Raw genomic sequence first — 27029 nt, 5'->3', positions numbered from 1 at the left:
TATATATATATATATATATATATATATTCATATATATATATAAATATATATATGAATGAGAGCTAATGATCTTTTATTGACTATTTGATTGTCAATTTTTTCTCCAAGAACTGTTTTTCTTTTTTAATTTGACAGTTCAAAATGTCTATACGGTACAATATTTAACAGTGACATGGGACTATTTAAAAGTAAAAGAAACACAGTAAACACAAGATTATAAAAAAACATGATAGAAATAAAAATAGAGAATACATTCAAAGGTAATTTCTGTGAAATTGTTTTGTAGAGGAAAGGTTTTAAGAATGTATTGTACTTTTATTTTCATTCGTCTTAATATTATTATTATTTTTTTTGCTAATAAAATTTTATTCTAAAGTCTGGATTTATTTTATGTGTTGATTCTGGGGGCTTACAGTGATTGGTTAATGTTTTCTTCAGTCATATCTATGTTTCACACATACGTGTCAAGAAATTAGAATATTGTGAAAACGTTTTGGTTTTTTTTGCCAATCATTTCAGAAAGTGAAACTCATTATATAGATTTGTTACATAGAGTGAAATATTTCAAGCCTTTATTTTTTGTATTTTTTATAAATATGGTTACAAATAATAATGAAAAAAATTCAGTGTCTCAGAAAATTAGAATATTCCACAGCCAGCTTTTGGTTCTTTTGTCAGTGTGGGCAGGAGATGATTCCTGTTGAAAAATTAAATCAGCATCTCGATAAAGCTCATCAGCAGAAGGAAGCATGAAGTTTCCAAGATGTCCTGGTAGATGCTGAGTTGACTGTGGACTTCAGAAAACACAGCGGACCAACACCAGCAGAGGGCATGGCCCCAAACCATCACTGACTGTGGAAACTTCACTCTTGACTTGAAGCAACGTGGACTCTGGAGGTGGACTCTTCCTCCAGACTCTGGGACCTTGATTTTCAAATTACATGAAAATTTACTTTCATCTGAAAAGAGGACATTGGACCACTGAGCAACAGACCAGTACTTCTCCTCAGCAGGTAAGACACTTCTGACGTTATTTCTGGTTCAGGAGTGGTTTGACTTGAGGAATGAGACATTTGTAGCTCATGTCTATGAATTAATCAGCTGATCAGGCCGTGACACCAAGAGTTTACAATATTGAACCTCTTCACAATATTCTAATTTTCTGAGACACTGATTTTTTTTGCTTTTTCGTTATTTTAAGTTATAATCCTCAAAGCAAGAAAAACTAAAGGCTTGAAATATTTCACTCTGTGTGTAATGAATCTATGTAAAACGTGAATTTCACTTTATAAAATTACTGACTAAAAACGGAACTTCTTCCACGATATTCTAATTTTTTTTAGATGCACCTGTTTGTGAAAACAACAAAAACAATTACAAAAAAAATAATAAAATAAAATAAAAATCCATTCCTCATGTCGCCACATGAGGGCGCGCAAACCTCGTTTAATTGTCACACAAACCACTCAAGCAAGAGAATGTAAACTGATACTTTGAAATGCATGAATGTAGAGTAATATCTTCACATTTGGAACAGAAATAACTCAAGTTGCATGAATAAATATAGAAACATAATCCTATTCCCAATCTGTGAAGTCTTGGATTGTGTTTTTTTACACAAATAAAACAATGGGTCAACACTTAATCCTTGTTTCGTGTCACATAATAGTCTATGAGGGATTTTCAGCATCAACTGCAAGTAGGCCTTATTTAAAAACTTTTTGGGGGGTGGGGGACAGGCAATAGTTATTGCCCTTTGCTAATAGGTGAAGGCAGACAATTGTGTTTGGCTCATCTCTCGGTGTGTCATGGAACACAAGACCTTTTTTTTTTGAAAACGTATAAAAAGTAATCATTCTACAACTGATTAACTTTTTTATTCAGCTTGATTCAAGATAGCTGCCACATCCAACTGATCATAAAAAATACTTAACGGCTACAACTCAGTCTACTTTACACATAGTGGGCTGAAATTATTAAATATATTGTGATTATATGTTCTGAGTAAACAGAGTGCTCAAAATCTTTGTTTTAAATTTAGCTACAAACTATCTGGATTCAACTCTGTTAGAAAAATGTATCATTAACCACTGGGCAAAGTTTAATTAAACATATAGAATGAAGCACAAAACATGATTACAAGTCAGTCGGTTGTTGGAGATTTTTAACTAGAATTTGATGTGCTAGTAGCTGAGACTCGTCTTCAGTGCATACTCTGAGTGTAACATCATGCGTATGAGATTATACTATTATTTTTTAGTTTTGTTAAAACCCCCTACAGCTCTGCTATTTCTCAACATGACGTTATTAACAATGCTGAAAAAACGAACAAATACTTTTTAGTCCATTTGCTTTGAAAACAACAAATTTCTAAATCATTATGGCTTTTGGCTTTTACAGAGACATCTTTAGGTGTGTATTCAGCTATAAAATAAAAATAAAATAAATATATAAATATATATATCTAAATATCTAAATGTGTTTTGCAAAAAATGTCATCTGGCTCTTTTTTTTCCCTGTTTTTTTTATTTATTTAAAAAATAACATGAATATATTAACATGGATGGTGCAGTTGGTAAAGCTGTTCTTTGCAGCGAGAAGGTCGTGCGATCACATCCTGACTGGGGGTCATTCTGGGTGGAGTTTGCATGTTCTCTCCGTGCATGCGTGGGTTTTCTCCAGGTACTCCGCTTCCCTCCCACTGACCAAAAACATGCAGGCTGATTGGTAACTCTAAATTGTCTCTAGGTGTGAGTGAGAGAGTGAATGGCTGTTTGTCTCGGTTGTCTCTATGATGGACTGGAGACCTGTGTCCCCCACCTCTTGCACAGTGACTGCTGGATATGGGCACCAGTGACCCCCGCAACCCAAAAAGGAAGAAGCTGAGATAAGGGATGGATAGATATACTGACATAAAAAAATAATAATAATTTGTAAGCCCACCTCTCTTCACATGCATTAGTTCCCCCAAGTGTGAGGTTTTGTTTTGTGACAAATACCAATAAAAAAACAATAAAGCAACATGTTGTAGCTCCCTTTGGAGCTGACCTGTTTTGGGGTCAAATCAAAGGTTTTGCAGCTTTGTTGTGGGGTGGAACATGAAGTAAGCGCTGTTACAGTTACACAGCATCTGGATGAGGCAAGTGTTGACCTCCTATGATCCCACTGAGGAGAAGCTTTAATTAACAGCACAGATCCCATGCTGCTAACAGGACTGAAAGGTTGACACTCCACATCTTCCCAGGCTAAAAGCTTCATGAGCCAAGGTGCATGCATTCTCATGTGTTTCGTTTATGTTTATTCATTTTAAATAAATGCAAATTTCCAAATAAATTTAGGTTGGCTAATAAGATGATCATTGAGTCAGACACCTTTCTTGCATGCACAGATCTTTAGCATTATGTAATCATGTTGGACCTTGTCCCAGTGCTGACACACCCTACGTCTGTGAGTGTGATGTGATTAGAAACAGGTAGTCACAGGCCTCGTCAACTTGTTTTTCATCCACCTCGCTTAGCAACATCACAAATTAATTAAAACTTAAGCTTTTAATGAGAATTTCTGCAGAAAGCAAGAGTAGGCACATATTATGCATTAGGTCACCTCAAATAAACTGTTCTCATAGGCACAATACATTTCAGTGTATACAGGTGTTAGTGGGAAATAAAAATAAAAGATAAACAGATAAAAAGGATAAACATTTAAACAAGCCATTGGGGGGGTTTATAACGCTTTAGAAAAAAAAATCAAAGTAAGAAACAAGTCATATGCAGTGTGAAATCTAAACGACAAAACTGAATTAATTATAATGTAAATAATTGCAATCAGTCATAATTTAAAAAAGTAATTTATATTTGTTGGTATTTTTATTACCGCCCATTGACAAAAATATAAAAATAAAAGTTTATGATTTGTGATGATGACTCACTGTGAGTGCAGTCTAATGTAGGTCACAGGCTACAAAAGGTTTAATGATCCAAACAAGAACAGGTATGTTTATTTAAACAAGCTTGAATACTAAATCCTTCCGAGTCGTTTGATTGGCTGACGCAAAATTTGTCCAGATTCTGATTGGTTGTTACGGTGCTCCTGTGTTGTCACTCAGCTGCAGCCCCGCCCCTCACGCTCCTGTAGTTGAGTCTCTTCCGCAGGCTGTCGGTGATGAAGCGCTGATGAGGAGGGGAGCAGTCAGTTCGGACTTTCAGTGCTTCTGTGCCATCCCCCCAAACTTTTAAGTCCGCCAAGTGATACTACCGACCGTTTTCTACACATGGACTCGCGTCTGGCTGGACTGAAACACCGGGAAGACATTCGGACAAGTTTTAAAACGCGCTGTTTGTTTTGGGGGGAAGTTTAAACTCCCGCACCGTTCGGAGGAAAAGGTGAGACGGACTCCCCTCAAGTTTCTCTGACACATTTTCCTGTACAACACCGACTCTGCGGTGGCAGTCGTGCCCACTTGAACTTCAGTCATGTCAGGGAAGTGTCGCTCCGTATAACCAGTTCGTCCAGCTTTTGCGTGAAGTTTCGACAGCTGCCTCACTGACTTCCAGGTGTAGCCGAGGAGGTCCCCGCTCCTCTTGAGTCTGAGAAGAGTTTGGGCAGCCATGGCTGGTCTGAATGTCCACATGAAAACCTTGGAGGACCTGACGCTGGACTCAGGCTACGGGGCGGGGGACTCCTGCAAATCCCTCAGCCTGTCTTCCTCCAAGTCCAACTCTCAGGCCTTCATGACGACCCCCCACCGGGGAAACTGGTGGTACTACTCGGGCTCCATGAACAGCAGGAACAACAGCTGGGACACCGTCAACACCGTCCTCCCCGAAGACCCGGAGGACATCTTCTCCAAGTGCAACCGCTTACCTGAGCTGGAGGAGTTCCCCTGGACGGAGGAGGACGTTGCTAAGATACTTCGCAAAGTGTCCGAGAGTGGGGGCGTGAAGTGGGGGGTCGCACCTGTGTTCTCCCCGGAAGCTGCGCGGCGTCTGTCCGCTCTGCTCCGCAGGGCGCTCATCCGCATCGCCAGGGAGGCGCAGCGGCTCAGCGTCATGCACTGCCGCTGCACGCGCTTCGACGTGCACAGCGCCATGAGGCTGGTGCTCAGCTGGGCCCTGGCCGACCACTGCGTGTCTGCCACGGTCAAGGCCATCTCCATGTACTGCATGAGCTCCGGCGAGCTGCTGAGGAAGGGCAAGTCCGCCCGCTGTGGACTCTCGTTCTCCGTGGGGCGCTTCTTCCGCTGGATGGTGGACACGCGCATCTCCGTGCGCATCCACGAATACGCAGCGATTTCCCTGACTGCATGCATGGAGGCTCTGGTGGAGGAGGTAGGAGTGCGGGTGCTGTTGGCTGACAGGGGTCAGCCCGGGCCTGATTCGGGCTCAGGGTGCGTTCCTGTGAGTGCAGAGACCCTGGAGGGGGTGGTGAACAATGACGCCGAGCTGTGGGGAGTCCTGCAACACTATGAGCACCTGATCTGCGGGAAGAACGCCAATGGTAAACATGTTTGTTTTTTTAAAGTTCTCATTGCAAAGTTTGAACAGAAGCAGGTGATCCTGAACTATTTCAATTGAAGGTTTCCAGATGTGTCGAAAAGCGATTGTGAAATGTGGGTTTGCACTCCGTGTAAACAAAGCACTTTTTCTGCTTCCTTTGCTCAATAAATCTCAGCGTAAATGCATACGAGTACATCAAAAAGATCAAACTTCTCAGTGCATCTTCAAAATATCCTGATGCGTGCTCGATAAACAAAAATTTAAAAAAGTTAAGTCAGGTCCTCTGGATGGGTTCAAAACAAAATTGTAGAAACGTTTCATCTTTCATCCGAAAGACTTCTTCGGTCTGAGGTGCTGTATTCAGCTCAGTCTTATAAATAGCACCTTCTCAGAGTGGATCAACCAGTTTGTTGTTGACATTCAAAACCAGCTGTTCCCATGATCAAGGAGGACCATCAGCCTAACGATGGACCTGATGGACCCTTGCTATTCAGAGGGCTGAGTGACACTAGCAATAACGGCATTGTAAGAGGGGGACAGTTGAACACTGAGGTCTCCACCCCCTGTTTAATGATGGACGGTTTCTTTTCACAATAATGGCCTCCTTTATTCCTCTCTCAAACCATCATTCCTCTCTATCCAGGATGTGAACATCTTCATCCCTGAAAGAGTGACCGCTGGCCTGGAGATGAGTGTAGACCGCATCTTCAAAATGCATCATTCATCGTCTTTGTCCATTGTTAACTTGTTTTCAGTCACTTGGATTGTTTCTGGGTGGCACGGTGACTCAGTTGGTAGAGCTGTTGCCTCTCGGTGAGAAGGTTGCTGGATCAAATCTCGGCTGGGGATCTTTCTGGGTGGAGTTTGCATGTTCTCTCCGTGCATGCGTAGGTTTTTTCTGGGTACTCTGGTTTCTTCCCACAGACCAAAAACATGCATGTTAGGCTGATTGGTAACTCTAAATTGTCCCTAGGTGTGAGTGAGAGTGAATGGTTGTTTGTCTTTATGTGTCTCTGTGATGGACTGGCAACCAGTCCAGGGTGTACCCCGCCTCTCGCACAGTGGATAGCTGGACATGGGCACCAGTGACCCCCGCAACCCAAAAAGGAAGAAGCGGGTAAAAGATGATGGATGGATATTGTTTCCAGAGTTAAAATCTCACCTGATGGTTGGCAGCCATAAAAAGAAAATGCTTAGAATGTTTTAATTTTAAGACGCACAAAGCATTGATCTAGTAACTGAAATTGTGTGGGGTTTTGTTTCGTCATGATTTTTTTGGGGACCTTGTCTTCATGACGTTGCGATGAGTAGGCCTCTGCATTTGCTTTGTGGGATGCTCAACGTGTTTTATCAAATGCTTTGTTACTGATGCACCTCACTCAGACACCCCCACCCCCCACATGCCCCAACAAATTCTCCATTCAGTGTGCTGACCACCGCTTTTTACTCTGGCACAGTTTCCGTGCGGAAAAGGTGAACTGTTAGCCTGCTGCTGGATACAATGGCCGCTTTTGTAAACGAGTGTTTTGATTGATTTGTTCCTAATTTGACTTGTCAGAATAAAAAAACAACATTGCAGGCTTGTATGCTGGACAAAGAAACCATTTTCCTCATTGACAAAATTCACAAAAGGAGAAATGAGGCTGGATTCTGTGCTGGACAGCCAAGTTTCATTCTGGTGTATTCTTTTTTTTTTTTTTTTTAACGTCTCATCCTGTTCTCTCCTCCTGCTGCACTGATCCCTTTTGCACATCTTCTTGCATCTCAGCTTTGCAGAGCATCTTTTCCCTGCCTATTCAATTCTCTAACATCCTTTTTTGATTACCGGTAAATCTTTTTCCTACCCCTTTTGGTCGAATCCAGGGATCCCCATTCCATGACTGCTGGCAGTGGATTCATGAGCTTGTGTTGGGACAATGTAAAAAGCCTTTGTTTGTGGCCTACTACCAGCTCCCTGGAGCGGAGCTCTTTACTGCAGCACAATGGTCTTTTGTTGTGTGATCATGCAGCTTAGCCCAATATAGAGGGATTGAAAACAAATGCTGGTGAAGCACACACACCAGTGTGCATTATGAACAAAAGCCAGAGCAAATGAGTAGCCATGGTCCAGTGTTTCAAGGCTGAAATTACTAAGGCCCAGTCCTGATCTGTGATCTATATCATGCATGTCAAGAGTTTGACAAAAAAAATTACTTTTGATATTCTATAGTCATTTTCCCAGTGACTCCAATAAACTTCCAATTGCAGTGCACTGAACATGACCCTATGCTTGAGTTGTTGCTATTTCTATACAAAACAAGTACAAGAGCAGCTTTTGTATTTAACCAGATGTCTCTTGGTTGAGATTTTAATGGCTTATTTTGGTGAGTTCATTCTCTGGTTTTGAAAAGACCACTGTGTATATAATAACAACAGACTATTCTTCTGACCACCCTAGTTTTTTATAGGCTGAATGCTGGTCTGTGAAAGCCACACGCCCCTCTGCCACCTTACCACCTGACACTCCACACCCTGAAAGTGGTTCCCAAAAACCTCTCGACTCTTTCCCCCCTAACAAAAAGCGTCTCTATACCTTTACAAACCAGAGGGTAGATTTAGGATTAATTTAAATATAATCTCATTTAACTCCTCCTTTTCACTTGACGTAGCGTTGTCTTTCCATTTTTTTTCAAGGCCTGACCCACATCTGGAACTCTTTAAGTCAGAAACGACTTCTATGGCTCCAATAACAATTCTGAAAACTCTGTTTTCCTCCCCTCCCTCCTCTCCTCTTGCCTTCTCAGTCTCACGTATGGTCCCCCACACCCCATCAGACACATACACACACTTCTTTTTTTTAAAAAAAACTACACCATCGAGTTTACATTTGCGTCATCTTTATCCATTTATTTGTTTGTTTCTCCTGTTCCACTGAGTGCATTAGGAACCCAGTTGTTCTGTGCCAGGATCTTATTCATTACCCGTACTCCCGCACGCGTACACTGGAACCAATTTAGTCTGCTTTGCATGTGTTCAAATAGCTCCAAAGTACTGGTCGAACTCAACACAATAGCACTATAGAGGAATCCATTTTGTCATTCATTTCTCCTCACAAGGAAACATGAGTGAGTTGGTGCTTGTATAATTTGCACTGATTGTACTGTGGGGTGTATTTAAGTGCAGGCTAGAAGCTTTGCTAATGGACAGTGGAAGTAGCTCTAAAATAATTTATTTTAATGACTGGCATGCAGATGTCCGTTAAACTGCGGTCGGATGGCAGGACAGTTTTCCAAGTGAAGCTTTATTTGAACTCACTGGGTTTTTAAACTGATCTCATGCTTTTCTGAAGCCCTTAAGGCAGAGGTACAAGAGAAATGCAAACCACTACAAACCATTGGATTCTTGAGCGTGGTCTTAATTCCATCAGCTTTATGTGGATGTCAAAGACTTTATATAATGACTTAGCTAAAAAGGGCAGGTTAAATGCAAGTATAGATTTGAATCACCTTCAGAATAATGTACTGGTCTATGATTTACACAAAGCAAATTAAAAATTTCCTTGCAGCTCTTTTTAAGTTTGAAGTGCACCAAAGGAAGAAGGAAAACCATATGATTTGGCGCTCAGTATTTCCCTAAATATGCATTTAGCCCAAAATGAGGCGTGGGAACAGTGGGCAGAAAGATGCAGGGAGAGCAGCCCAGAACTGTGGTCACACAGATGGAGAAAACAGCACTCTGAAAATATACTCCCCATTTCACAAATCTGGAGCAGGATCAAATGCAGTTTTGGTCATTGTAGGAGGACATTATGGTACTATATTTTGGGGAAATCTCATTACTGCAGATTTCCTGCTGTAAGTGCTGTATATTTTATCAGAGTATCTATACAGATAGCTGAACAGTGTGAATGGCCCAAGTGGAAATTAAAACTATAGTTTTTGCGGGTAATGAGGGTTAATCCTTCACTAGACGGTTGAGTTTATGTTTGTGGTCGAGTGTGTGACAGCCTTATGTTCGGGTGCATGTATAACCGCAGGCTACACACATTCACAGAGATGTCACTGTTTGCACTGGCTTCTTGTCTGCTGCCAGCTGTAAAAACACTGACCCATTAAAGCGCTGGTGTGCACATGTTTCAATGTGCTCATCTGTGGGAGCTTACGTTTGTTTTTGTGGGTACCAGCCATTCTTGTAAAACCATGAGTAATGCTTGCACAGATATGACACCACAAATGATTTGTCTGGGTCTTTATAAAAAGCTAACCACATAGGAAGCACTGATTTTCCATGCTCTGATACAGGCCGTTATAGTCTATGAAGCAGATAAGAACTTAAATCTGTAATAAACGCCTTTACTTTCAGCTGGTTTTTTAAGTTAGCTTCTGTTTTCAGAACTCTAGATGTATTTAGACTTCCAGCAGTATTCTTCATTTTACATTACAGCAGCATGAGTCATGCCTTCACAGAATCGAACTCTGATAGGGAGGAAGACAGCTGATGATGTCAGATATTCAAGGAAAAAAGGTTCAAGTAACATTATTGGAAACGTGGAAATAGTAACTTAAAAACTTTCCAATACACTGAGTATAGAATATCAGTCTGCATAAAACTGGAAAATTCAGATTTACACTAACGTCTCAGGTTTGTTTGTACTGGAAAACTTAAAATAGGTGTGGCACATGAGTGACCACAAACCTAGAAGGGACATATGGGAATTTAGTGTGGTGGGTTTTGGCTCGATTAGCTAATGTGGGAAGCAGGAACACAGAGTTCAGCATGGTTGGAATCTTGGATCCAATTTTTGCATTGTCTGAATTTTTATTGTGGTTTAAAGGGCTCAGTGTCAGTATAGACATGATACGTGTTCTCACTTCTTAAACCTTGTCAGAAGTTTGTGTTTTGGTCGTGTCATACTGATACTTTGTTTAACATGTTTGAAGTAAACTATTCTTGATGCCTTGACTATTAATTTTTAAAATGACTACACCTTAACTGGTAAGGTCTATTCGGTACTGGAGAAGCGAGTCTGATCGTTGGTCGAACCTCAGATCCAGGAGGAACCATGTGGGTTCTGTCCTGGCTGTGGAACACTGGATCAGCTCTTTACCCTCACTAGGGTCCTCAAGGGGTCATGGGAGTTTGCTCATCCAGTCTACATGTGTTTTGTGTTAACTACAATTTGTTGTAATATTTATTTTATTCATTCGTATTCATCTGCTCACACAGACTCATGTTTGTGCTGCAGCTCTGCGTATTGTTTTTATACATTACTATTAGCGCTTAGCATATTTTTAGTTAACGTTTTTCTTAGTTCAGTTCTTAGATTTATTACCGTTTTTCTTTTACATTTTATTGTTGGATGTAACTGGGACCCGGTGTACATAATTTTGTTCCACCACATGTACCACATGAGGTGCGAATGACAAATAAAGAAACTCGGACTTTATAGCCAATACCAGTAGATGAAATGTACCAGTAATGACAAATTGGAATTGTGTGTATGTGTTTTTTTGGGAGGTTGTTGGAAAGCATGCAAGAAGATGAGGTAGTGTGTGGAAACACGTTTGTATAACAGGATTTGGATAAAATACCCCCTTGCTGTGTCTTTTGGTCAAATCTGTTTGGTTTCTGTTGAGTAAGGTCAGTCAAAGGCAAAACTCTGCAGCTGAGGGACTTTGTGTTTGTGTGCAGGATTTCTGGAATCAATCTGCATGACTGAGTGATCTTTTCGTTTGCACCAGAGGAAAAAATAAAAAGGATGCATTTTCTTTTAGATATTTTTTTTACCTAGATCCTCCCCACCCTCTTTTCTTTGTGAATTTGGATTTTCAACGGTTGGTTTTGGAAACTGACGGACAGGATGTTTTTGTGGCGTTCTCTGTGACCTTTTAATCCACTGGACTTGGAGAACAATCTGAAAAGAGTAAATGTTTTTATATGTACTGAGCAGGCAAAGCAATCATAGACAAAGGTAAAGTATATTGAACAACATGTTACGCTTTAGCTTTAGTTGTATATCCTTACTGTTACTTTATTTTCACATAAATATTGCCATGTCCAAATAGAAGAGTTTTACTATTCACCTGTAAGTTACAAATAGAGATGCACCGATTCGATTCAATATCGATATCGAAAAAACTTCTGGATCGGGTATCGGTGATGATGTGACCGATCCATGACTGGGCAGATCTATTCACTCTAATTCTATGCTTTGCGCTCTGAGTGACGTCACGCGCTAGCAAACTGACTGAACAAATTAAAGTTGTGTTGTTTTTACGTTTGACCAAGCTTGTGAAGCTCTTGGTGTGTTTTAAGTGTGCTGTTATGGTGCAGAGCTTTCAATAAATTTGTAATTCAGTACATTCATGTCTGCGTTTAAAAAAACTAACGTTTTAAGTTACTTCAGCACTGGGTTTGTAAGCTCAAACATCCAGGTAGACAACAAAAATGGCTAAATCATATCATCTGGATCCAGATGACATGATTTAGCCATTTTTGTTGATTCAGCACTGTTTTTTCTGTATCAGATCGTTATCGGATCCGTATCGCCCGACACCAAACCGCAAATGTCTGTATCGGATCGGAAGTGAAAAAAGTGGATCGGTGCATCCCTAGTTTCAAAGTGCCACAAAACAATTGAATGGCAATAAATATTTTCAGTAAACGCACACGCACGCACATTTGACAGGTGAAGCAAAGACAATTTTTCTAAATTTAGTTACAATTAATGTAGAAATTGTAAGGGGAGCTAATTAAACACGCACTTTTTGATACACTACAATATAACTTTTATTCTCACTTCTTTTATTACAATTCTTCATCTGATTTAATTTAAATACCAAAACGCCTTTGGATTAAACACATCTTTAGAAATCGGCAATAAACTTCTGCAACAGTAAAACAACAACAAAAACGGCAGGACTAATTCTACAATTCACCTCGCGTGCTAAGCAACATTTTATTGCTTTCTTTATGTTAGGAGGTAGTTTTTCAAACACCCAGCAGACATTCCAGAAGCAGAAGAAGGTGCTGGATAGAAAGGTGAGTGTGATTGGAGTGGAAAAACACAGAAGAAGGCAAAAGGAAAAGTTCTGCTGGCATTCATGATGAGCGTGTTTATGCCAGCTTCATTTGGCAGAGTGCCCATAACGACAGTTTAGCTCTGCTTGTGCCTGTTGTAAGTAGGCCATTGCTGTCTTTGAGATTTTTTTCTTTGTATTTTTGCTTTGATGTTGTGCTGTTATCTGTCCTCTCTCTGATGGTATCTGTGCTTTAGTAAGGGACTTCTGTGGGTGTGCATGTGCGTGTGTTCTAGCTTGCTTTTGATTGTGGCCTGACCGGCTAACAATCAGCACAGGCATACAGTCAGATTGACGAATGGCGACTGGGACTGTCTGGTCCTATTTAACTCGACCCAATGAAATGAAACTTTATTTGGAAAAGAAAAGTCAAGTTCTGCTCTTTTCTTTTGTCTTGAGCAGTCCTTTGACAAATGCCAGAAATAGATGCAGTGCGATATCTGGTCTGTCACTACGTTGCACCACTCGCTCCTCTTTCAGCTGCCTTGTATCTGTTCGCACAGACATTGGAATGCATTTGTTTGTGCACAGAGCCTTGAGCTTGATCAGCAACAACACGTATGTAAGCACTGAGACTCAGCAACATGTTTGAACCACATCACTGAGCATGCCACCCCTCCTCCAACATATGCTTATAAGACCGCCATGGGTTGAAGTGTTTTAAACAGTGTCAAATCCTATAACTTTGTCTTTTTCTCTTTCATATTTTTTCATGCATTGCACCTTCTGGTTTTGTTCTTCTCGCTTGCTTCTTGCCAACACACATAAATATAAGTGGTATTCTTCAAAAAATGTGGTTTTCCATTGGTAAGCTGTGCCATCTCCTAAAAACATCACCTGTTAGGTCAGGGTCATCTGTAAAGGCATGTGGTGATTAAAAGAGCCACAGTGGCACACACAGCATTTTTAGAGCAAGACCATGTAGAGTAAGGCTTCCTGGAATTCCCTTGTGGTTGATGGAGCAAAGGAGCACATTTGGAGAACACATGTAGGCACAGAAAAACAGACGGTGTCAAGACATCTCACACTCTTCTACAGTCCTGAGTCCCTTTCTGTCGACAATATCTGCACTGCGTGTCCACCACATGTGAACTCCATCATGGAACCAAAATAAACAGTTCAGCTCCCAGAGAAAAATGAAAGAAGATGTCTATGTTAGTAAGGAAAGTCAGCTAAAACATGTTTGACAAAAAAGAGCTGTGAGTTTATTAAAAATTTCCTTCGTACACAAGAGGTATGCACTTTATGGATTTATATCTTAACGCTTGATTTGCCTGTGTCTATGGGTTACACACCAAGTGTCTTGATGGACTGTGCAAGCACAGTCCATCTAATTTAGTTCACATCTGTATCATGTACATGAGCACGATTGTATTTTGATGAGCTTTGTGAATTTGTGGCTTCTCTCTTTTCAGTCACATCTGTTCTGCCTCTCTCCGTTGGCCATAATACTCTTGGCCATCTGTGTGTCACTGAAGGGTCATAGACAGCGCTGGACAGAATACACCCCAGTGATGGTCGCCAAGTTTCCTTTCCAGCAAGGATATAATCTGCCTATTGAGAATTCAAATGGTCTGAGGGAGAAGCTAGAGTAGGGAGTAGTGTGGTGAAATTTCTCACCAGTGAAAGAATTCCTTGTTTAACTTAATTTGAACTTTGGTTATACTTGTGAAGATGATGCTTGTCTCCAAGGTACCCGTGTTTATTTATTAAGTTGGTGTGCCTAGGAAGTGACAATATAACCTGGACTATCAGTGCTCTGTTCTTTTAGTTGTTTAAATGTGCTATATATCAATCTTTTTTTCTTGTTTACGGCTTCTATAGTAAATGATGATTGGTAAAAGCCTCCTTCCCCTATGATTCTCAAAATCTTCCTCACTTTTGTATGCATCATTAAGTCAGATCTGTTTGGTTCATTTTAGTCGTAAAGACCTGTAGGGAATGCATTTAAAGCATTTTGGCCTGCGCTAGTTTCACCTAAACAAGTTCCAACCCATCAGCACTTTCCAGGACATCATCTCTGTCCTGGTTTTGGATTTGATTTTGTGAGACTGTGCATGTGGATGCTGCAAAGGAAGTCCGTCACACAGAAAATTGACAAAATACAAATTTATTCTGAACATCTTGTAGTGTTTTTACCTCTTGTCCTTTAAAAGCAAAATACTAGCCTATCAGTTGATGAAATTTAATTTAATTTAAATGTATGTAAGCCCAGTAAGATTATTAACTATGTTGGTACTAGACTTTTACACCCATATGGTTTATAGACACAAGCATGACTAAGTTTGTCTCTATTGAACAATCATATTTTCCACGTGCTTTATTAGGTAAGACTCCAAAAGCTAGATGTGTCACTGGCCCAGTCTCCTTTATGGTTCTGAGTGTTTTTGAGGTGCTCTAAAAGGCAGCTCGATACCAGTGAAATACATAATGTAACACACAGACACAAATTTACTGAGAAGGGTCAAGAGGAAGGAAGTTGTTCAGCTAGGGAAGTCCAGCCCAATTTTCTGCTATGAAGCAATTACATGAACAGTCTTTAGGTAAGAGTCTGCTTTTGGGACTTTTTTGTGACCACTGAAGTTGAGCATTCTAGTAAATTACAAAGAAGGGGGTTGTGAGCCTCACAATAGAGTTGCAAATGGCAGATGTGTTGGAAGCTCAGAGTTTCTGATGAGGAGGTAGTCGGCCTTATGATCGGGTCGTCGTAAAACAGAAAACACTCCCAGCTGCATCCCAGCTGAAGTGAGTTTGAGTAGCTTGTACTTTCCAAGGGGGTTTTACCAAAACATTTAAACAAAGTTGTCCTATTTTTATGATGTTTAAAGTTTTGTTTGTCATGAGGGCTGCAGGCAAAACCCAAACTACAAGCAATGATCTGATGTCAAGGAAACAATGGTGTTTATACTTGTATCAGCTGACTAAGATGCATGCCCACATGTGCAAACAGAGGGAGGAGACATCCTGCTGAGTCTTGCGTCTCTGATAATGTCATAACTCTATACTGCTGCCTGGACAGACAAAGATGACAAAGGGAACATGTTTGCATGCTTACGCCACCAAACTAAGTAAAACTTGAGATAAGGATACAAAGTGACAAGTAGCAGTCAGCTTCCAGATTTTTGTTGTTTAGAATTAAAATGTGACAGCTGTGTTTGTTACCCTCAGTGGGAGGTCTGCCAGTGATCAGGAAACATAAATTCTTCACATTTGTCAACAAAGTCCATGCTGAATAATCCAGGTATACCAACATTTTTCAGTCAGGTCATCTGGATAGTTTCTTTTTTTTTTTTTTGTGCTGAAACGTTTCACCTTCGATCCGGAAGGCTTCATCAGTCAAGGAAACGCACAACAAAACTGATTCTTCCCCCAACAGCTTACTCCAAAGTGGAACAAACCAGTTATGTTGGTGCTAAGATGGTCTCTTTGGCACGTCCCCTCCTTCTTTGCCGGCTCTCTTCCTTGTTGACAGTCATGTCAAACTGGTTTAAAACAACAAAGTCCATGCTCAATAATCCAGGTATACACATTACACATCTTCACATTTATCATATGTAAATGGATAGATTTAACCCCTCACCTCGTGCTGGGAAAGAGTTTGGTTGAGTCTTGTTTTAAGCCTGAAGCCCCATTTCGCTCTCTTCTTCTGACCTTCTTCTGTTACTTTTTGATCGAAGTACAGCTGCTGCTTTCTCTTGAAGTCTTGAAATCTAATTAGCATATTTTGCCAAAGGAAATGTAAGGAATGTAGTAAGTGTTTTTTTCTCTCTTTATGAGACTGAGAGTAAACGTTAGATTATAACTTTGATTTGAATGTAGTTTTAGTTGTAATACATTTAGAACTTTTACAAATTTTTACAATGTTAAGTTAAATAGTTTATCTATCATGAATGCCAATATCTCTGCTTTAAGTTATTTGCAGGAGCAGAAAGAGGGAGTAAAGGAAATGACACAAGAGAGAGGAAAGGAGGACAAGCAGAAGTTGGAACATGAGATGAACCTGCTTTGTGGTTCTTGGCTCTTGTGCAGTTTTGCTCTGAAGGTCTGACCACCTCAGTCATCACATGCTGGTTAGCTAGGCTTCGGATTTTACATTTCTGCACATGGGTCTTTATAATTTTTACTTAGCTTGTATCTTGGCTATTTTGTTGTGTATGGGTTGTGCATCTGTAAGGGGGTTTCAGTGCTACCTTACTCTAATAAACAAATCTAAAAAAAAAAAAAAAAACACATCCTTCTGTCTTGTATCTTTTTTTTTTCTTCTTCTTCTTTTCCTAAATAGCCTCTTTTTTTTCTCTCTGCACTCTTCCATTTTGCCAGATTCCTTCTGGCCCTAGGTCAGCCAGAGACTTCCTGCACAGACCTGCTGTGTCAGTCAAGCTCCTGGGAACCTGGGAAGCAGAACCTGTGGAAGGCATCATTTTATCTTGGAAGCTTCAATTTTAATATTTGCTATAATCTCCAGTAAGAATTGTCTTGTTAGTATAATACCTGCTGGGCTCACTCTAGCCTTCAGCAGAGGACTAACATCCCCCCCACCCTTGACCCATTTCCTTCTTGAAATATCATCAGTATTTTTACACAGACTTGTTTTTCTTCTCCCCAGCTTGTTTCCATCATGTTATGGTGTATGCTATTTTCTTCCCATGCTTCTCTCCAGTGGCAAAAGGTAAAATTGAGCTAATTATCACCCTGCTGTTTCTGAAAGTCATTCTGCGACTTCAGGGGCTGAAATTGGAGAATGGGTGTTGTCAAGTGTAGAGAAACAAACGTGTGTGTGTGCGCATGTTTCTTGCTTGTTGCTTTGGGTCATCCAAACCCCAACTCTAAACACTTGGCAAGCCGTTGAATGAAATGCATCATGAGCCTCTTGCCCTGTCTGCCTCACCATTTGTGGTTCTGGAGGTTCCCGAGTGAGGAAACCAGTGGTGGTTGTTGTTTGGTTTGGACCGAAACAGGAAATGCAAAATGTACTAAAACCTTTAAAAAAAAAGACAACAAAGCAAAATTTAATGTGTAAATGTAGATTTTGCTGATTTTTAAATCCACAAAATAAGATGTATTTGGTGGTAGGCGATGAAGATGAACAGGGTCTGCACGAATGCTCAGCTGTCATCACCCCCAGACAGAATCCACACGGGGGACAAGGAGAATGAAAACAGATTTGGAACCGTTTGTTTGCATAAGACTTTTGTTTGTGTGTGCACAAGAATAGCTCTCCCTCTTTTCCAACAGATTACACACAAATGTTCCCCCAAAGAGATCACACACCTACACACACCCCACCTCCTTCAAGAGGTCTTTGGCTGCTGGATAGAACAACCGGACTGGTAGAGGGGCTTGTGTGTTTTAGTGTGTGTGGTCAGGATGTGGCTTGCACCTCTTTAGTCATGATTTACTCACAATACGGTGGTGGTTAAGAGTGTGACACTCAGCACATATTACAGCTGTGTGGGTTTGCTGTACAACAGTTTGGAACATTTTCCATTAGTTTCTCATTTATTTCACACTGCAGTCAAAGATTTATCCAGTGCAAGGGTGCTGTACATTTTAGATTTATTATTTGTTTCCTGCAAGACTAAATTTTATAATTTCTGAAAAAAGATTTGTTTAGGAATAAATCATTTGGTCTGTCTAAAACCTGAGCTTGCCAAAGTGAGACTTTTAGTGTTTTTGTTAGAAATGAGTAAAAGTCTGTCAGTCATGTTTTAACTCCACTGACTTTGATTTGCCCTGTGGGAATGTAAGTGACAGAGTCCTCTGCTCTAAATAGGAAGAAATACATTAACACACACACACGCGCGCTCATATATACACAAACTGGTGATTTTTGTCTAGCTTCCCGAGTATCCAAATGACAAATTGCCCTCAGGGTTTAGTGCTAGTTCCTCCTAAAATGGTCAGTTTAATAAATTTCTCTGGAATGTGACAGGCTGAAAGTGTACATTTGTCCATCATGCCTGTAAATGGCATCATTTTTTTTGTTTACTGCTCACTTTGGATAGATCTTTGATGGGTGGTCCTCAGAAACCTGTGTAACAGAAGCCCCTTGCAGCCCCTTCATTAACCTGTATACATCAACACACACCCAGCAGAGCAGACTGGCACATTAAAACAGTTTGCTGAGCTTAACCAGTGAGATGTTGCACAGACGACCTTATACCATATTTAAATCATGCACTGAGTGAAGCTGGTCTGTAGCACCTGCAGAGACAACAGCTGGGAACACCACAGCAACAAACACTGCCCCGTCTACATGAGTGTACACACACTCACCTCCTGTATTGTGTTTGTGTTGCTGCCAAGCTAGCTGCTGAGGAATGTGTGCGCAGGTGAGCCTTGTGAAAATGAAGCAGCAAACACTTACACAGCATGAGTTTGGTTGACATTTTCAAGGCATTTAAATTGTAAAAGTTCCTTTTTTTTTTAACAACTATTAATTGCCGCACCTAAAATATTTTACAGCATCTAAGCCAAATAAATCTAAATAAAACACTAAAATCCTCTGAGCTGCAGGTGATGATTGTGCACTTTTATTCAATTTATTTCCTAAGCTGCTCCGATTTTCTGCCATTTTGCATAACACTACGTTGAACGCTTGTTAGTGTTCAGGGGTCGCCACAGCGAACAAAATCGCACGAAGACTTGGCAATTATTTTTTTTACGCTAGATGTCTTTCCTGACGCAACCACAGACACCGAGCTACCACAGCCCTCAGTGTGGAGCAGAGAGCTGCCAGAGGAGCAGATGGTGGGGTGTTAAGGGCCTTGCTCAAGGGCCCAGAGTGGGGCAAATGAGGGTGGAGGCAGGTGTGGGTGTTTCAACAATCTCACCCACATTTTGATGATGTCTGTACCGGGAGTTGAACCAGCAATCTTCCAATCACAGGCCCACCTTCTCTAACCTCCGCCACCCCCCTTTATTCTTGTTTTTTATTATTAATAATAATTTATTTTATATCCTGATTTAAAATAAATTACTTTGCCAGGACAAAAACAAACAAACAAAGCAATTATTTCAAGTCGTGTGTTTGCGTTGGTGTTAAATTGATCTGTGTTTCTGGTTTTTATTATAGAATACAGACCGATGACGGAGCATGTGGTGCAGTGATTAAATAAGTTAATGTCTACGTGTAAATCTTATATCTATATAGCTTCTTAAAATATTTTTTGCAAGCATTTTTGAGAAACAGAAAACAATGGTATAGGTAGGAAGCATAATCAAATTAAGTAAATATTCTCCTTTTTTTAATTAAAAAAATACTATTATTAAATGGCATCTGTTGCAACCCAAATTAGAGCTCAAGCACATTTTTATGTGTCTGTGCTTTAGCAGTGACACTGTAGACAATAAGTCCTTGTTTAACTTTTAAGGGTCTCTAATTGTGTAGACCACCACATGGCCACTTATTAGTTTATGGGCAGAAAAGAGGATTTCCTAATTGTGCATCTTTTTGTGCCAAAGTCTTGTTTTGGGGTCAAGAGATGCCATAGCTGGATGTTTCTTTTTAGCAGGATTCTTTTGAGAAATGGACACCCTCTGTGTTCAGTTGTCTGCTGAGGGTTGGGGGTGGAGTATAAAGGTCAGGGGTGAGTTGTAAACCCCAGTGAGTGTCAGATGGGTCCTTTAGCCATTGAATGAGCTGACTGGTGTACTTAGAGATTTTACTGCATTGTGCTAAAGAGGGTGGACCTCTTGACACACCCTTGAGGTCTCTGACGCACCCAGGTCACGCAGACACTTAAATATTTAGAGCCCTGATGTGCTGTCTAATGCAACCTGCTTCACTAATGCACAGCCAAAAGATTTGTGCTTTGGGTGACACCTCAACACATGGCACATCCCTTTATTTCAGGCCGTTCTGATATGTGTGTGGCCTGACTGCACCCACGCAATTTATCAACGTATCATTGTGTGTCCAAAGTTGGGTGGTCCATCGATTCATTTTCACTAACACACGTTCCATCAGTGCCATTGATTTTTATGACTAATTGCAAAAGGTGATCTGCCCACTCATAACATCCAGTGTTATGACTATTATGCATCCCCTCCCAGTACTGAACCCTTCAGCCTTCCGCTGTAAGGACAGTTGCTGTCAACAATGTCTTGGGACAGCTGAGGAGCCAGGCAGATGTACGAAAAGCAGCCCTCTTGCATTACTGCTCACAAAGTCCTGCAAGCATTTTTAATAGGCTCCGCTTACTTTACTGCTGCAAAATGACTGAGTTGCAGAAAGTGTACAGTGATCATCTCTATGTATCTTACCCACAGCGGGTTTTAATGGGGTGGAACAAATGAGCAGGTTATTCTTCCTTAATGCAGGTTTTATTGAAATGTGTTGGTTGTCTAAAGGCTAATGCAGCCAGCAGATTTCTGTCTCTTAAAGATGCGTAGCTTTCTTTTTGAATGAAGCTGACTGTGCACTTTGGCTCACTTATGGAGTATGCAGGCATAAATTAGCACATTTAATTGTGCTACACGTGTACTCAAGCAGTTAATTTTGTTTTGCTACATCTTTTTCTTTCATAACTTTTAGATGTTGATACAGTATTTAAAAGTAGCTTGTTGTGACTACAGTGGTCCCTTGCTACTTTGCTGTTCGTTTATCACGGACTCGCTCCATCGTGGTTTTTCAAACTAAGGTTGGACCTGACACAATGGGCTGTTTGATGGATGAGCTGCACAATCAGCATGGAATTTTTATTTAAAATAGTTTTAAATTATTTAGCACCTCCTGCACCTTTGTGCTGCCCATACTGCAGGATAAACTTCCTGCTGCAGCTGATCAGCTGTTCACCGTGCAGAGCGGCGAAGTGGGCGTGGCCAAGAGTACTTGCAGATGGCAAAAAGCAGAGGAGGCAGAGAGCTGAGATCATGATATTCTGTGCTCTTTTAGAGCTTTAGAGTTTAGAAACATTGTTTAAAATATTGCCAGAGTGTTGGAAGGGTTTAAAATGCCTTATTATATATATTTATGTAAATGATAAAATAAACTACTACTTACTACTTGTACTACAATTCCTACTTCGCGGTTTTTCTCTTATTGCAGGTCTTCAGGGTACGCATCCTCCGCGATAAATGAGGCACTACTGTATTTGCATCATGCAAACGTAATCTTTTAATTATTAAGTAGTGTTATAATATGAAATGGTGAATAAAAATGTAGCTTATTTATTGATTATAAAAATAAAATGATAAAACTGTACAGTGCATTATGTGCATTGTTTTCAACAGAAAAACTGACTCACTCCATAGATTTAAAGAGTAAAATAAACCTGAAATAATTTAAAGAAAAAGACTATTAAAATAGTAAAATCGCTAATTCTAATCCATCATTACCATCCTCATTTTTCCCCTCGAGTTAACATACTTTAGCTGCATCATGAATTGGTTCTCTACCCAGCCCAATCTGGAATTTTAATCAGTGGAAAGCTGCTTTAGATTTACAAGTGGGAATTTGGATCCAGTTCTTTGAAACTTTAGACTTTTTACTCCCTTGTCAAACAGCTTGTTGAGCTGTGAGAACCACACACCAGCGGAGAGTTTCTATGTTAAACAAAGAAGTTAAGTTTGATAAGCTTTTCAAAGTGTCTTTGTCTATGTTTGAGCATTACCTTGTTGTAAAGGGCATAGCATGACACTTTCATAGTGTGTTGATTAATGCCCGAATTGAGTCACCAAAGGAAGTGTAGAGGTGAGGGTGAAGGAGTTATTGCAGCCTAATAAGTAGTGCTGGTTTTGGATTTTAGTCAGGGGTTTGAGGTGATGGTTAAACAGTGCTGTGAGACAAGGGTGTCTAATGGTGATGTCGTTTCAACGTCTAGGTTTTTCGAGGATGTTGTTCAAAGACTAGTTTAAAGAATCAAAATAGCGCTAAAGCAAACAAATACTATGTTTCCAGTTTCCTTTTCTTAAGAAAACTCGTGCACCGTACTGTGGTTCAACATTGTTGCTGTGTGTGTTGCCATGAAGTGAGTCAGCCCTGAGTTCAGCTTTAGACCTTTGCTCAATGAACGTGTTGTCTGCCATCCAAACTGACTGGCTCTCTGTTCTCGCTCCCAGGTTCCAGCAGAGTAAAAACTGGCTGATCACACAAGCAGAAAAAAAGAGCAATTAATGTCAACACACGTTCGTATAAATGCACACACACTTCATAGTTGTATGCCTAGACCACTACCCTGTAGTGTTATTTGTTAAGAGCTGAATAGAGGGTATGTTGTTAAATTTGAAATGGCCAAAATAAAGCAACCAGGCCTCGATATGCTCTGTACTCAAGATTACTTATTCTCTGTTAGTTCGATCATATATAGCTAATAGTTCAGTTTTGTTTTGTTTCGTTTTGTTCCTCATCTGAATTTAGTTTGCACTTTGCTTTTCTACAGTCTTTCTCCTGGCAGTGTTTTTTAAACCGTGACATCATCACAGTAGTAAAAGTGGATTCCATCAAGAGAGGGCGGATTTGAGGTTAGATGTTTATGTGAATCCTGTGTGTGAGTAATAACCGTCATCCTGTGTCATTAGACACACAAAACCAACTGGTATTTACAGCATATAGCATACAGTCTTCCCATACTTATACAAAAGCCATAACCCTATTAAACCAGTTCTTTGATTATAGAACCATATTGTCGCTTTGCTGCACACTGTGTGAAGTGGTGGCACATATGGAACCAAGGATCTTAAAATAAGAGATAGCCTCAGGCTACAAAGTTGTCCTGGAATGTAAAATATAAAACACGGTTGAAGAAAGAAGAAAGCTAAAGTCAGGGTATGGATTAGTGCTAGGTTTGTTGGACTTTATGGTGATATTGTAAGGGCTGTGGGAAAGCAAAACCTTCTCTTACAGAGCCTAACACTTCTAATCTTAATGTGCATGTAGCTATGTTAATGCAGGACATATTTGTAGGCACATTGTTGCACTTTTTGGAACTGTACTTTTTTAATATGGGGTTTGCTCAGTCCTTTTGCTTGCCACAACATCTAGCTGGATTTCATATTTAAATGTATAAACAGGAAATAGCTGGTAACTTATTTAATTTTGGAGGTTTTGGATTTAAACTACGTTGCAAAATATTACAAAATCTACATATACATCATGAAAATTTCACATCTAGTCTTTGTCGTTGCACACAAGCATTTTGGGTAGACTGCTGCGTGCCTGTTTCTAATTGTTAGTGGATGTGCTCACAGACAACTGGAATCACCACAAACCATATATATTGTTTGTTGTAAGACCATGTAGATTAACATCTACAGAGGGGAAAAATTACATTCATGAGCAATAAATCATAAATTTGTGAAGTTCTCGGCTGGCAGCTTTGTGCACATCCACTCATGATGACGGGTGTATTCTTCTGAGGTCCAGGGTAGCTGAACTGTGGTAGTCAAGCAACTCTGGATAAATGAGGGAAGTGTCACAAGGTTATAGACAAAAAGGCTGTAAATGATCAATATAAATATTTGTTAGTTTCACAGCTGTGACATTCGAATGTGCAAATAGAAACACCAATATTTCAGAAATTTTTGTGCAATATATTGAGTTCATATAAATTTGACACACTTTCTCATTTTGCTCCCCTCTGTAGGCTTCTCTGTGTCCCCTGATACGCCGAGTGACTTTTTACATTTCAGTTGCCTGATCTAAACTGCTTGTTAGACATAAATAAAAATGCAAAGATTAATACTTTTAGCTACTTGAAAAAAGTCTTCTGGTGATAAAGTTCTGGGTAGATTTGTTCAAAATGCACTGCGTCAGTGATGAACGATGTGTGGGTGTACTGACACAGTGACTCGGAGAAGGCTACTTCCAAACAGCTGATAAGGTTTCTTCCTCCCTTAGCACCACTTGAGCACCACAACTCCTGGGTCTCCAAAGGTGTCAGGAGGATGCTAACCAGATCCCCCCCTTTGCTACTCTATCACAGTCTGTGATTCATCACACTCGGACAGGCCTGTGTGTAAGTCTGTGGTTGTGTGAAAAGGAGATCAGTAACTCGCTTGCTTGATGCTTTTTAACTCGGAAGCGGCATAATTCAAGACCAAATATCCCAGTGAATGGACGCTTCTGCCAAACCTGAGAATGAACGTGTAAGCAGTTTTGGCTTATGAATACTTCTCTGTCTGCCCACAAAATAGATAGTTTGTATTTTGAAAAATACACTCGTATGTTAACATGTCAAACGAATGATTATTTGAACCCAAATACAATACAGCACTTTTACTCTCTAAATGCCCCTCTGTCCTGCTTAAAATTTGTTTAGATAAAGATTAGGAGAACGGTTTGCCAGAGCAAGCACGGGGATATTTTTACCCTAAATGCTGAAACACTGCACTTAGTGTTGCTTGTCCCTTTAGCCCTTCAGAGACGTACACATGTATGGCATTAATGCCCGGTCTTTTTTTTTTTTTCTGTTAGCCTCATGCTCAGTTCCTCAAACAAAAGACCTGTGTGTGGCATATTTTCTAAAAGCAGGCAGAGGAATGTGATGATGTGTGAGAAACAGGTGTTTTGGAGAATTAACATGTGGAAAACAAGAGGTCGGGGCTGGGATTGAAGGATCACATCTGGCGTATGGATTTGTCTGAAGAGAAATGAAGCACAAGTGCGCCTTTTGTTGTGTGAAAGAGACACACTCACTGACAGACAAGGGATCAGGAGATGGTGGGAGCGATACACACCCAACGACAAGTCTGTCAAACACTGTATTATTGTGTGAAATGGAATAAACTTGGAGCCTCCTGGACCAGAATCAGAGCTACTTTTTCATCAGGGGAAGTGGCTTTGAAGCCCCCGTTCCTTGACACTCTGATCCGTCCACCCTGTAATGAATGAGGTGGCTGTTAAAGGATGAAAGGCAGGTGTTCACGCTTATGTGCGTTTGTGAGAATACACACTTCTGAACTCCATATGTGCAACAAACAACCAAATGTAAACTAAAAAACGAAGACGACGAATGTTTGGCGCTGAAAACATCTTAGTTATTCACGATTGAGGTTGTTTCTGATAACATCATGTAACTAAAATGACCCATTGGAGAAAACAATTGAACACTGGTAATTGTATTGTTTCATGGGAGCTGTGAACAAAGTGAACATTGGGTCTGAGAATTCAGAGGTTTTTGTTATTTGACCTGATGCTGCTGGTACAACAAAAATACCAGGAGGTACCCACTGTCCAACTATCTAATCTAATGATCTCACACATGCCTGCTAAAAACAAACTAACTTTTAAGATACAGTAATGTTGGATAACACACGCGTGAGTTCAGGCTTGTAGTTGAGAGCAGTGATACAAGGTTGTTGTTGTTTTTTTGCCTTGTTGCAGTCATCCTGCAGTTTTAATTTATTATTTCCTGACTTCTGAGCATTAACTTAACAGCTACATTGTTTTTACTCATGCAGACTCCCATATAAGAAGGAAGAACCATCTGGGGCTTTTTTCCCCCCAATCAAAGATTTTCTATAGGATTTTCTGACCATTTTTAACATAATGGTGAACATCGTTGTGAGTGATAGCCCGCCTGAGTCTGGAAGAACTATAATGGCTCAAGGAGTGGGTTTGGATGGGCTGGGAACTGCCACTGGCTTTGTGGTAAGTTTCAGCTGTGATTTGCAGCTGAGATTCCCACATGACATGTGCAGGGTCAGCCTCGGAAATGGAACCATAATGACCACAAAAGAATGAATCTCTCGTGTCACTTGTCTCCTCCTTGCCGTTCTCTCCCCAGTCCCAGATATGTCACCCAGTTCCTCCTTAGTTGGATTGTGCTTTTTATTGACTCATTCATTTTCCAATAAGGCTCTGCGTGCTTTAGGCCCACACCTCATCTCAGATTCTTTTTCACTTCCTTTTCTATGTCTCATGCTCAGAATTGCCCAAGAAAAAATAAATAAATAAAATGATGTGCATAGTGGTGTAACTGCTGGTGCTCATGATATTAGTGGTGGTGGGGACAGGCACTGGTTGGCTTGCAGACCAATGCCAGGCCTAAATGACGCAGGCTGGGGTTCAGTGGTGAGACGAGCAAAGGGGTGGGACTGTGGGAAATACAGTTTGAAAGAACATGGCTAAAAGGAGGTGGAACTGTGACACCATTAGCATGTTTTTACGCTGGTTATGGTTTCATCACGCTAAATTAAAGATACAATTTACTAATAAAAAGTATTCTCTCCATGACTGGTTTTAGCTGAACTGTTACGTGTACTTGCATACTTGACTGCGCAGAAGTTTTCTCAGTTGTTTTACACTGCTGGGTTGCAGCAGATTAATTAGTCCTAAGGGTAGCATTTATTTTTAAAACGCTTGATGCATTTTTATGTGTCCTGGGAGAGTTTGAAGACAAGAATAACATTGTTGCCTTTTCTGTAAATTGCAAACAAATCACAAAAACTGAAATCTGCTCTGCTGTTTACTTTTTAAAAAATTAAATAATACGTATATATATATATATATATATATATATATATATATATATAT

General features: G+C 40.3%; 1 protein-coding gene across 1 annotated transcript in view; it reads left to right on the top strand.

Annotated features, from left to right (window-relative positions):
• The first annotated feature begins 4512 nt into the window (after positions 1-4512).
• abtb2b (ankyrin repeat and BTB (POZ) domain containing 2b) overlaps positions 4513-27029 on the top strand; it is a 41495-nt gene continuing 18978 nt past the window's right edge. The window contains exon 1 of the mRNA XM_037682727.1: positions 4513-5496. Within this exon, the coding sequence (XP_037538655.1) occupies positions 4608-5496 (889 nt within the window). The 5' untranslated portion in view covers positions 4513-4607. The remainder of the gene's footprint in view (positions 5497-27029) is intronic.

The sequence above is a fragment of the Nematolebias whitei genome, chromosome 10, assembly GCF_014905685.2.
Source record: "Nematolebias whitei isolate Nwh7 chromosome 10, NemWhi1, whole genome shotgun sequence".
NCBI lineage: Eukaryota > Metazoa > Chordata > Actinopteri > Cyprinodontiformes > Rivulidae > Nematolebias > Nematolebias whitei.
This window is presented reverse-complemented; position numbering and strand designations above follow the sequence as displayed.